The 13,492-nt window shown below is 46.3% G+C and overlaps 1 protein-coding gene across 1 annotated transcript in view; it reads right to left on the reverse strand.

Moving 5' to 3' along the window:
• Positions 1-504: 504 nt before the first annotated feature.
• The window catches only part of GRID1 (glutamate ionotropic receptor delta type subunit 1), a 147,111-nt gene continuing 134,123 nt past the window's right edge, over positions 505-13,492 (reverse strand). Inside the window, exons 7-8 of the mRNA XM_008054123.2 lie at positions 11,550-11,790; positions 505-1,048 (exon numbers count right to left, since the gene is read on the reverse strand). Coding sequence (XP_008052314.1) covers positions 620-1,048; positions 11,550-11,790 — 670 coding nt within the window. The 3' untranslated portion in view covers positions 505-619. The remainder of the gene's footprint in view (positions 1,049-11,549; positions 11,791-13,492) is intronic.

Here is a 13,492-nt window from a genome sequence, read left to right on the forward strand (position 1 = left end):
GATTGCCCATGGTGCCCCTATATCCAGGGCACCTCCTCAATCCCAAGAGCAGCAGATCACCCTATAGCACAGTGACTCAGTGTGCCAGGCCAGACTCACTCTTTATCTGTCTGAGGGAGCATGAGGAATGAGGGCCAGGAGGAAAAAAAATGGGACAACAAGCCATGGGGCAAGGCAGCAGATGGCATTTGGGGATCCTCATCTTCCCTTTCCCCCCAGCAGGAAGGGGCTCCTTATCTGGTCACCCTTCTTGCCCTCAGAAAGGCCCAGGAACATGGGGGCTCCTTTGGCACTTCAGAATGATCACAAGTAATTTGCCTTTTTATTCATATAGAACAAAATTTACAAAGTCATTCATACAGTTTTTGTGTGTTTTTTTTACTGACTTCGAAAATTGGGAATATTCAAAATACACTTTTACCCCACTCCATTCTGTCATTATTTACACATATGTACAAGAAAAATGAAAGAGTCTCTGTGTGTGTGTGTGTGTGTGTGTGTGTGTGTGTGTGTGTGTGTGTGTGTGTGTTGTGTGTGTGGTTTGTGTTGTTGTTTCTTGTATTAAAAAGCTCTGCTGGTCGGGTGGGTTGGTGGGCAGGTGGGAGGGCAGGCGGCGTGGTCAGATGGAGGTGCCATGGGAGGTGTCCAGAGCCTCTGGAAGGACGCCCCCAGGCACGGGCTGGAAGGACATGGGGATGGGGGTCTTCACCGGGCTTTGTCGGAATAGCCCCCCATTGGGCGACCTGTGTTTGCACTGCATGGCGGGCATGGTGGCCGAGCTGCTCAGCGGCAGCGGCAGGTTGCTGCTGGGACCTGACGAGAGTGTCCGGCTGGTACCGTGGCTGCTTTGCTCTGGCAGAAAGGTGCTGACTGAGAGCTGGGTGTTCTGATACTCCCGCGTCGGCTCTAAGGTCTGGCTGGGAGCCAGGCCCCCCATCTCCAGGGCCGAGAGCTCAATAGAGGCTGGGGAAATCTGCTTGTGAGCAATATCTTCATCCATTAGGCTGTTCATGCGCCGATGGACCTGCTCCAAGTTTACTTCCTTGTCCTGCATGAAAAGCACAGAAAGGTCAGACTGAGCCCTAACAGTGAGCCAAGGGCTGACTTGCTACAAACTCTGGACATCTGGAGACACCGGGCCTGGTCAGCCTGTTGGGCTATGAGTGAGTATTTCCCACATCACTCCCCACCGCCTCAACTGTATAAACCCTCAGTTATCTGGGGAAGCTGTGGGTGAGGACACTGACCCCTGTGTAGCAGAGACCCTGCCAGCAGACCTTAGCTACATCCTGTCTCCCCTCAGTACTCAGCTTAGAATCATTACCATACCCAGAGACAACGCTTAGGACAAGAGCTGGCAGAGACAGAAGGAGAGAGGATTCACATGGGAATAAAGGAGATGGCCCTTGAGCCCCTAATGTGTCCCATGCATTTACCATTTAGAATTTACAACACTAAGAAAACTTGGTATGATCCTCCCCATCTCACATAAAAGGAGTCTCCGATTCAGGCAGTCAATGACTTGCCCCATGAGTGTTAGTGGCAGCCCAAAAACCTGGATCAGGAGAGAAGTCTTGCCTCATCTGGTGCCAATCTCTCCAGACAGGCCAGGGAGGGGTACATGTTCCTGTCTGGAAGGATTACAGGAAATGGGTTTCTGGATGGAAATGGAGGGTGTTGATGTGGATGGTGGGGAAAGGGACTTCCTCAGGGTCAGCTGACTGTCCCGGTGTCATGAGGGTTGGAGGCTGCCTAGGTGGGTGATCTTATACCTGACACTGTCTCACTATGGCAGAGGGCCTCATAGCAAATTGTTTGGTTTGCTCATTTATTTATTTGATTAAGAAAGAAAGTAGAACAGAACAAGGTCAAACTTCTTGAAAAATCAGGGAAGATGTGATTTCCTTCCTCTTTTCCTACAGTGAGGCACAAGGCTAGGTGACTAGCAAAGGAGTCATATGAGTTCTCAGGTGAGGTTAGAAGCTTCCAGCCTATTTAGGCAGCGTAGGTGCTGATGTGCCAGGCAAGATGATGATCCCTTCCTCACATAAAACTCCGAGAGAAACATTGTGCCATCCAAGACTCAACCCTGCAGGTGGTCCAAAGTTGACATCATATATCAAAAAGGAACCCATGCCCTGTTTACCTTCTAGGGTACTTAGAAACCCCAAGAAGTGTAGAAGCCTTGGAAATACTTTCAAAAAGAAAAAGGAGCAACCATGCAAATCTAAGGGCCACTCAGTGACTACTGTGAGCTCCCATGGGACTGGCAGGTAAGAATTCCAGGAAGAGGAATGACTCCCACTCCCAGATGAGTGCACCAACCACAGGGTGAACTCCCATGAAGTTTCAACCCAGTATTTCTTAGGCAAGTGCTCTGCCGTTCACTCTTTGCTGCATTGTCCCCTGGCACAAAGAAGGTGGGACCAGTGCCCTCTCCATGCCTTTGCGAGTTCTTGGCTTACAACAGAGTTTGGCTTTTTGTGGGACAACTCCTTTCATTCCCAGAACCTTTCCCAGGATAAGAGAACTGACAACGTCCAATAAGGCACTAGAGAACTTGTTCTTCACTGGGAGGGAACCTGAGAATAAGAGAGCCAACTCATTTGAAGGTAGAGGAGACTATGGGATGTAGCTTGGTGTCATAGGTGGATATGACATCAGAAGCTGTTGGCACAGCCTCAAAGATAAAGTTAAGATTCCAGTGACCTGAAGCCTCACACAGCAGAACTCAGCACACTGGTGCTAGAGACCATCTCTGACTTGGGGGCACCTCTGGGTAGCAATTGTGATGGGTGAAATTGGAGGAATTTGCTGCAGAGTACCAGGCAAATTCTACTTTGGCATGCTAAATTTGATTTATGCAGTGTTTTTGCTGACTCCTTCAAAAGTTTATAAAATATATTTTCCTAATAAAGTTATTTCCTAATTAACTCACACCATGGTTGAGCCAGCTCAGTGCAACTTTGCCCCTTTTTGTGTGTGTTGTCTTTAGTTTTGCATGTGAAACTATTTTTAATAGTATTGTGTTGGACATTAGTGACTTGGGACCATTCAGCATCAATGATCTTTTCTTAAATAAGTCCCTGGTTTATTTGCTTTTAGAAACATACTATCCCCACTGGATAAAATATTGGCAGATGGCCTGCCCACCTAACCAAAAGATAGAACCATAACCCAAACAAGAATAGCAGGACTGAATCTGAATCCTGAACAGAGATAGAGAGACAGAAAGTATTGGTGCCTCAACTGTTACAGCAATAGTGCTCCACCAAACTTTCTTTTTTTTTTTTGAGTTGGAGACTCGCTCTGTCGCCCAAACTGGAGTGCAGTGGCCGCTCCTGGCCACTGCAGCCTCTACCTGCTGGGCTCCGGCGATCCTTCCGCCTCAGCCATCCGAGTAGCCGGAATTACAGGCATGCGCTACCACGCCCGGCTGATTTTTTTTTATTTATTGTAGAGATGAGGTCTTGCTGCCCAAGCGGGTCTCGAACCCACGGGCTCAGGCAATCCACTCACCTCAGCCTCCCAAAGGCGCGGGATTACAGGCTGAGCCACCGAGCCCGGCTTCAAACTTTCTTTTCCATGGCCATACTCCTAGAGCCTGGGTCCCATGCCTCTGGACAAGCCTGACTCCTACCCATCACCAAACTTACATCTCCAGCCTTCTCATTGAGCTCTGGATACACCTCCTCTGTCTTCATTAGCCAAAGTCAGTACCACAACCGTTTTGGTAAATGTTTGAATCTAGAGGCCATTTTCATTTTAAAATGTATAAAGGGCACAAGACTGGTACCAAAGAGCTTGGAAGGCAGAACGTTGAGAGAATTTCAGATACTTTTAGGTTAATACAATAACCTTCTCTTCTCTTTACAGCTAACAAAGTTTGGACAAGACTGAATAAGCTGAGTGCACTCACTGACAGAGATTTTCATTTTCATGGAACTGATGACTGATGTTCCAGGGAATCACTGGAAGAACTAGTTAGTTAGTATAATCTTGCCTTTTCCTCCTTTCTTATTTTCCCTTCAGGATTTTAAAGACTCCTTTGGGGATGAAAAGAAATAAAGTTTGAGCAGACTAATTTGAAGTGGGGAGCAAGTGTCTTGCTTCTAATGGTGTTTACTCTGGATTCCGGCAGTTGGAAGAGAAGACCTGTTTTTTTTTTTCTCTTAGTTAATTGAGCACTGGGCAAGGACAGGTATTCAGGATGTGTTCTCCACTTTGTGGGAGCCTGGAGATAAGAAAAGGCTAACTTCCTGTCTGAAAAGGCCATACGGAAGCAGGGAGTAGAAAGTGAAGAGCAAAGAGAAAAAAACCCTCTGTACTTAATGGCAGGGAAACAAACATAAGAAGGGAAGACAGACAAACCCAGACCCTTTGAAGAAAAATGTGAGCAAGGGAAATCTCTGAGGTAGATGACTCCACCACTAAAGTGAAAGGGAAATGTGGTTGGAGGGTGGTGGATTGTCAAGTGGCAGAGAACAGGCACCTGGCTGGAAGAATAAGCACAGATGTGGAGAGGTGATGAAGTAATGTTAAAGCATTTAGAATAAAGACCAACTCAGAGACTGTGTGAAGAGATGGCCAGTTACCTTCAAGTCAGTTATTTCTGAAGGAAGAGCTTGAATAAATAGTTTCTTTGACCCATATATATATACATATATATATATATATATATTCTTGCATCACATTAAGGACAGATGAAGCAATTCTAAGGACTGTGAAGCTGTGCAGTGCAAATCAACTCCCAATTGCAGTTATTCTTTAGTCTTTAACCTCTCCATGTCAGGACACACCAAATAAACAAACTTTCCAGGGGGAGCTTCCTACTGCAAATAATTATTAAGAAATCCATCCTTTCCACTCAGTGACACCTCTTGCTATTCAAATTCCATTACTCCCAGCAGCTCCAACACCAAGACAAACCCTAAAAGAAGAGGATGCCATCTTGAACCTCTTATTCTAGCTGTTTAATTGGACAAGAAAATGAGTAGAACTATAGCAAATGCCTCCTACTTTTTGTGGAAAACAGATCAGCCGATTGCTGAGTCTCACAAATGTACTTTAGGCTGCTTGCTCCTGCTGCTGTCCAAAAAGGCCAGAGCTGAGGTGCAGAGAACAGGAGAAGGCCTGCTTCTCTGGAAACCCTGGAAGCATTGTCTTCTTGTACCACCTGGGGCTGTAGATTTAGTACATGCAAAGTCATGTCTGGCTGCACCTTCTGTGTCTGCAGCCAAGAAAAGAGGAGGCAGGAGTAATCAGCCTACTCAAGGAAAGAGGCAGAAGTGATTTGAATAATTATCTATCTTTTAGACAAAATGGTGCATTCTATTATGTTATGCAAATTCAAATAATGGGCTTTTTTATGTGAACTACATCAGTTTACATCCTCATTATCCCAAGGTTTCGGTGTTCAGCCAGGTAATGACAGCTGTGGAAGGAGACTTGGAAACTTACTGTTGCCTTCATTAATTTACCGTAGGTAACTGACCTCGTCAAACATCCCTGAATATGGCATAAAATTCACTGACTGTGTTTATCCATGAATCCGGCTGAATTCCAGCTCTGTGATTCTTACCCCATATTAAACATGACAACAGGTGCACCAACAGAGGTTACTGGGGAACCTCTCCCAGGCATTGTCTTGCAGAGAGATAAAGTTCTGTAATTAAGCTGCTGTTCACCAATGTGGAAATAATACAGTGTATTGGAAAACGGTAATTAACTAAACTATCATCTCGGTAACAGACTGTTACACATGGGACTCCTTAGAACTGACTTTGTTTGGAGTCCAACAGCTCGTACTTTAAGTTAGGCAAGAACAAAACTGGGGATGAGGGACTTCCCACCTGTCCAGGATAGTTGTTGGAGACAGTCTCCTGTTCCCACTAAGACCAGACAGGTGGTAAATGAGTCCCAAGGGCTGGGAGAAATGTCACCAACATGATCTTCTCAAGTCTTACTTCTAAGACTTGTACAACCCCAAACAGACTGGGCTGGGATCTGTGAGCAATGGTTGGGTAAAGGCAAAGGAGCTAAATGTTACATCAACAAAGTAGTCTCGGGAGACAATAGGCAGCTTTTCAAGGCATCGGGAGAAACAGTTCTGATCGGCTCAATTATAGATTTGCAGTGGAGGACAATGTGAAGGAATCAGCAACTACCTTGCATTATAGAGGCTAGCAGCAGGTATACAGAGCAGGAAACTGAAACTAGGGGTACAGCAGCTTTCTCAAGATTATACAATTCCATGATAAGTGGACCAACAGGACAAGAGCTCAATATACCAGGCTCCAAAACCTGGGCTCTTTTTCACAACAACAGTGTGTCAAAAAAAACCATTCTCCTTACACCAGTGAGACCTCATTGTTTTCAAATTCCATTACTCCCAGTAGCTTCTAATTCTTGGAAGGTTGGTACACATCAGTGATTTGTACCCTTGGCAGAATATCAGAAGTACATGTGGTGATTTTAGAAATTACAGTACTCCAGATCTCCCTGATATGACCCTTTGGGGAACACGGCCCAAGCATCTGTATTTATAAAAAGCTCCAGAATTAGTCACCTCTAATGTGCAGCCAGAATTGAAAGCCATTGATCCAGCTGCAATGATTACACAACAATTTAACACTAGTAACGTTTTGTTTATAGGAGCCTAGACTAGTTCACTCATTCAATAAACACATTTGAGTTTCTACTACGAGATGAGCTAATGTTCTTGGTAAAGCATACATCTTGGTTCCTGGCACATAGAAAGTGCTCAATACTTCAATTATATTCATCACCCCTTAACGAGAGCTTCCATTATTCCAGAGAGTGGGCAAATTGATGGGAAAGCAAAGGTGAAGAGGCACCAGCAGATCTGAAGCAGAGACAGGCAGGTAAACAATTACTGGCAATGTGAAAGGAATCACACCCAGCAAGAGAGGCAGCCAGTGGTAAATGGGAGAGTCTTTGGCAATGACCTAGTTTTGAGATACACAGTAGTATATGGTAAGTGTCCAGTGCCTTCTCACTGGAAGGCCCTAGGCTAAGGGCTGACACATGCACACTCACTATCCTTAGCTTCATGCCAAACCGTCTGGTCTCAGCAGTGTACGTGTCAGACCAGGCTCAGTTTCCAGAAAAAGAGAGGAACCAGGGCTCAAAGAAAGGAAATATCTAGCCAGGAGCCCAGAACTGGCTCAGGGTAGGACACTGAGTCACACCCTTCATTTCCCAAACCCTCTAGAAAATGCTACATAGGAACCTGTGCTCATGTATACACCCAGTGTAAAGCCTAGTGTTCTAGTCCTTTACCTAAGTCTACCTCTGAGAGGTAGAAAGAAGGTCAATAGAGATAAACATATCACTCACACTTTTGCTCTGCCTTTGCCACTTCTGAGTTCCATTTCTCCAGAGATAAAGATGCCTTCCTTGGTTGTTGAAGATTAAAAATACACAATTTGTCCAGAATAGGGAAGGTGCCCTAAGCTGTGACTTGACTCCCCCATATTCCTCACTGCCTATCTCCAGACCCTTGATAGGTATGAGCCCCTTGGCCATCATTAACCAAGCACATTTCTGGGCTATGTGCATCTTTAAGTCACTTTACACACCTTCCTTATTGAATCCTCGGTGTAACACTGTTGGATTGGCATAAATAAAGAGGGAAGAAGAGCAGAAGAGAAAAATCTCTACACGCACTTGAAGAAGGTATCAAAGGAGTGGTGGCAAGGAAGGGTGTGGAGTCAAAGGGAGGGTCCCTAAGTTCCAGTCTTCCACTGGGGAAGCATGCAGAGAGTTGCTGCCCATAGGCCAGAACAGAGGGGGAGCAGCTGCCTGCTACTCTGCTTCCTGCCACCCAGCTACCCTAGCCTCTGTCACCTTCTGTATACAAGTGGAGCAGGGCCAAGGGAGAGCAGGCAAGGCAGGAAGCAACAAAAATTCTAAGCTCCCAGCCCAGTGACAGATGATTCATCCCTCACTTCTCATGTCATCTCCCATTTGTGCAGTTCTCATCTTTATTTCATGAATATTTTATTCACAGAGCAATGGCTCCACATCCCCCATAAATCTAGCGGGTGGCTCTTTACTGCATTCACGGAGCTTGGTGCACTCACCTGCATTGGGCAACTACATAATCGTCTGATTCCTTAGAAAAAATATGAGCTCAAATCCACATGAATATTAAGGGGTTGAATGCACATTACTACTCTTCTTCAAGTAGGTGTCTATACTCTGAAGACATCCCAGCGCAAGCCATTAAACACGACTTGGGCTCCTCCCATAGACAGGGTTTTGACTCTTAAGAAATACGGCCAAGGCCCCAAATTGAAACATTTTAAGATTACCCAGACACTCTCACATAATTGCAAATGCTGCTTCATAAAACATGAACCAATAACATGAAGTAGTCTGGATTAAATATCATCATTGTTTTTTGAAAATTTAAATATATGCTTCTAAAATACTGTTGTTTCAACCCCGTGTCCTGGTTCATATTTCCTACATGATGAGGTCCAAACCCTTCGGTCTGGCATTTAAGTCCTTCGAAGTGGTCCTGCCTCCTGCTTTGCTAGCAGCTCCTTTTTCCTCCACTGCAGTCCTTGGAGCTCTAGGAGATGTGATGACTTCCGTTCAACCCCATGTTGTTCACCCCTCCCTAAATGCAGCTTCCCATCTCATTCACAGCTCCAGAATTTGTGCCAATCCTTCAACACTCAGTTCTAACACCCTCAAGACCCAGGACATCTTCACCAGCCAAGAACCCTCTTCTTTCTGAGCTCAGCACGCCCTGGCTGGGTTGCATGACCCTCTGCATTTTGTGGTAACCACTGCTCACTGCAGGACAGCCCTCAGCAACAGGGTGGAGGCTGCCTAGCTGAGCTCTCTGCCACATATGCCTTTGAGAGGAGGCAAGCTCTCTAAGGGCAGGGGCGGGGTCTTTATAGGCATGCTTATTAAAGAATGAAGCGGAAGGAGAAATTTCATTTGAATACCAGCAACCCATAAAAACAGGAAAAGCATGGAAAATTTCCATGCAGCCCTTCTTAGCAACACCAGAAGGGGCTGGAGGACAGGCAGCTGCTGTGATTTTACAACCTGCCTTTCCATGCGTCCTCATTCCTATCCGGATGCAGGTTGGCAGCCAGGGCAGGAAGTCCCACATTGTGGAATCAGGGCCAACGTATTCATCCTTTCTTAACTGAGATTCTGGACTTATGCAGAAGCCAGGAGAAAAAAAAAGATAGGATGTTTTACTGGCAAAAAAAAAAAAAAGCTGTTCCTCACAGCTAGGTCATCCCTTGGTCACATGGTCTCTTTTTCTCTCTTTTTGTTTCTGTGTTCTTTTCTGTGTCCCTCTAACAATTTCTCTCTTGCTTCTCCCTTCCCCCCTCCCCACGCCACACCACAACAAGTATTTCTGGGTTGTTGTATAGGCAGAAACTGAACTAAACTAGGATCTGTGAAGGAACATGACTGAACAAAAACAAGGACTTCAAATTCAAGGACAAGCTCTCCCTGCACATGATTCCCAGAGAATATCTTGGAGACTGAAGCTGAGACTGTATCCCCAAGCTCTCACCCTGTCCATTGCTCAGAACAGCACCTCTGTGACAGTGCAATGCTTGTCCACCTGGAGACACCCCCTCCCACCACTCTCCAGTCCAAGGGGCATTTGCACAGAAGAAATCATCCTGAAGACTTAGAAAAAGAAAGCAAAACCCCAAACAAACAATGTGGGCAGTGGATACAATGCAGGTCAGCTAGTGGGCCTGTTTCTTTCATCTTCCCTGTCTTACCTGGTCTTACTGGGAATGGCTCTGTGATCGCCCCATCCCAGCTGACTGATGATGCTTCCATGCATAAAAACTTCAGTGATGGCAAGTAGGTGAGGTGTGCCCTGGCCATGGCAGGGAGGGGCTGACATGATGAGTAGGCTGGAGAGAGTTGTTTGCGTCCCTTTCTTAAAACTACCTATCAGAATAATGAACTGTCCCTCCCAGGGAATCCTTCATACAAAATTTTATAATCGTCAAAGAAGCTTGGAATAGAACCATAAACTATTCCTTTCAGGGTTTTTTCCTCCTCAAATCTCTTCCTTCATTCCCTCCTGAGCTTCAGGGGTGACAGGAGAGCCACCAAAGCTGGGGAAAACCCTGGACTCCCATTCTGTTACATGGAGATATGCAGAAGGCAAGAGAGAAAGATGGATATCCCCAGCACATTTCAAACATGCTGAGTCAAGCACGCCTTCCTTTCTGGGAAAAGAAAGTATAATGGCAAAGAGCTCATTGTCTGGTATGAAAGAAGGGTCAGAAAGGAGCGAGGGGGTGCCCACCACTGTCCTCATCCTTGACTCCCCAGAGATTCCTTCACAGTCTCTAGGGTAGTGGCCCAGCCATACACTTCAAGCTACAGAGACGGTGGTCCTGAGGATCCCTCCTTACTGATCAGAGGCAGTAACTCCTTGCCCTGAATCAGGCTGAGAAAGAGCCAGTGAGTTCTTACCTCTTCCTAGTTGTTTCTCTTTCCCACCACAATTTACTTTTTTGTTTCTCCTCGACCCTTTATTTCTGAAACCATTTTATGAACTGCCACATGCCACGAGCCTCCAAAAGAAACAAAAACAGGCAAGAAACAGAAACAAAAAAGAAATGTTTGGGGGTTTGACACTGGTTGCTTTGCTACTTCCTGTTTGAGATTTATATCTTTTTGCACCAGCAGATCTCTAAGTGGAGCTGAGAGTCTAGATGTAGTTGGAGGTGTAGTGGCAGGTAGTGATAGCCCTACAGATGGCATGGCTGGGTTTGGGCCTTGGGTTGGCAGAGCATCCTCACCAAATGCTACTTCTTGCCATGCTCCCTTAGGGAAACTGTTTCTAGGTATCCATGGGACCTTGGTGAAGGTTTTAAAACAGAAATTTTAAAATGAGCTTGGAAAAAAACATAAACCCAATGAGATGGAAGTGTCGGGGAGCAGAATCTACTTGTGGCTGGCACACACAGAGGGAAGTGCACCCAGAATCTGGAGTCTGAACAGCTACAATGTCCCCTAAGCTGGGTGTACCCAGGAAGGACATGGGCAAGGCTGGGCCCTGCAAGGAAAAGGGAGAGGAGGAGGAAGGACAGGACAGGGGGCCCCCTCACACCCTGGGAGAGCAGGGCCTTGTGGACCTTGATGAGAAGTCAAAGAGAATCAGGAAGGAATGGGGCTCCTCTCTTACCCTACAGGTGGTCTCTCCAGGTCAGGGTGGAGGCACATGGGCGGGGCAGGGTGGGGAAGGGCTCTCTGGCGCTGCCCACGCTGTACCTGCTCTATAGATAAATACAGGACTTTAGTGGCCGTGGCTGGCACCTCAGCACTTTGTTCAAGCATGAAAACATCCTCTATATTTTTTTCTGCAGGTTTAAAAATGAAATAAAATATTAACACAGTCCCCCAATATAAAATACTGCTGTCTCCAGACAAGATAGCTCAGGTAAATACTAACTAGAAAAAAAAAACCTCCCTCCAAATGGCCCAGTGTGACTCTCCTGCCTCTATATACCCAGGGTGCTGACCTCTTTGGGGGTGTCCTGGTGGCACCGGTTGCTATTCCACCACAACTCCAGGGCGGCCACCAGGCAGGCCAGGAGCAGACCAATGGCCAGGATGCAGAAGACCCCGGCGAAGCTGTGCAGCTTGAGGGATTTGCCGTCGGCATGGGCGCTGGTGTGGCTGGTGAGATCGCAGCGGCCTGTGTGTGGCCACCACTTCTGCTTGAGCACATCCAGATCACCTGTGTCCTGCAGTTCCAGGATCCTGCAAGACACAACCCAGGAGAGCTGTAGCCATTGACCTCATAAACTCAGCCATGGTGACCCTGGCCTCTACCCCACCATGCTGGCCCCACCACAGACAACATTGAACCATTATAGCAGCTTTCCACCTCAACTCTTCCCCTCCCATCCATTCTCCACACTGCAGGCAGGGTGTTCTTCCCAAAACACATATCAGGTTTTGTCCCACCTCTCCTCCATAATTCCACTGCCTTCTTCTGCCCTGTCCCCACTACCCATGGATAAAGTCCAATAGCAAAGCAAATGGATTCTGCAGTAAGCGCTCAGGATAAAACCAGAAGATACAGAAATGAACAAGGCAAACACTCAGACTCTCTATTTAGGCTATTTCTTATCACAAAAATGCTTTATTTCATACTTCCACAACTATATCCTAAGTCTCTTCCACTGGCATTCACCAAATCATTCATTCATTCATTGATTTGAGGACCTTCTGCACTGCGCCAAGTGTAATGTTCAGCACTGCTGAAATTATGGTCTAGAAACAAAAACACCGACCCTAAAACAATTAGTGTAATCAACGAGCAGACAGAAGTTGTGAGAAACACAGTGAAATCAAAGTTGAGGTTCTAGGAAATGACACATAGGGGGTGGCATAGGCTGGAGGATTAGGAAAGACTTCACTGAGGAGGTGGTAGGTGAGTGAAAACCTAAATTTTGACTAATCATAAAATAGCTCATCCTGGTCTAACATGTTCTATGTGCCTAGAAGTTCCTAAGTGCTTGGCAAATAGTGTTGGAATTCTTATTTCAACCCTTTGGAGACTGTTATTTCCACTTTTATGGAGAAGACAATCAAGTCACTTTGAGGCTGGTAGGGTGGGCATTCATCTAGGGGGAGGAAGATCCTTCCTTCAACTAAAACCTTGGGTGAAAGTCTTATGTGGGGTAGTGCTGAGCACTTTGAGAAGGTGAAACATGACCAGTGAGGCTTTAGGGTACAACTGATGAGGTTCACAGTGTGTGGTAAAGATAGCAAAGCAGGCAGAGCCCAGAATGTGGGCACAAGAGGACATAAGAGGGAGTCTCAATATTATCATGTGTGCAATGGTGAGGCAACTTTCACTGTCCTATATACTCCATGATTTTCTTCTGTTGTGGTATTTTGTGGATTCCTTCTATAATCCAGTAGTCTTAACAGTGAGACAGTGGTAGCTGATAGCATGTAGAGCCACCACCCCCCCCCCGCCCCCCGCCGCACCAAGTCCCAAGCTTTCCCATGTGAGTGGAGTTCTTTAAGCCTAGTCCATGATGAAATATGCAGAAAACAACATTGATAGTGACCTCTTTGGGCTCTCTAGGTGGGCACAGTTAGACAGAAATGGTTCTCTATAGTTGGGAGAAGCTCTTTGCCCATTGGATGGTAGAGGTCTCTACCTTGGATCTGCATTGCAGGCCAGTCATGACCATATGCCTGAGGCTGTGCTTGATTCTCACCATTGACTTGTATCTGGTGGAGACAAAGGGTCACAGCCCTGAGGGGTTTGTTCCCCTGACCTGTCAGCATCATGGGCCCAGCACAGCATGGCCTCTCATTGTCTGAGAACAGCCTGTCTCAGTACAAAAAGCAGGATTTGGAGGAACCAGATTCCAGCTTTGTGTCTGTGAACCAGAAACTTGCCCCTGCTATTTCTTGGTTCTCATCCTTGAAACATAGACTTCGG

This window comes from Carlito syrichta, unplaced genomic scaffold (assembly GCF_000164805.1).
Source record: "Carlito syrichta isolate Samal-C Ts95f unplaced genomic scaffold, Tarsius_syrichta-2.0.1 Scaffold289081, whole genome shotgun sequence".
In the NCBI taxonomy this organism is placed as follows: domain Eukaryota; kingdom Metazoa; phylum Chordata; class Mammalia; order Primates; family Tarsiidae; genus Carlito; species Carlito syrichta.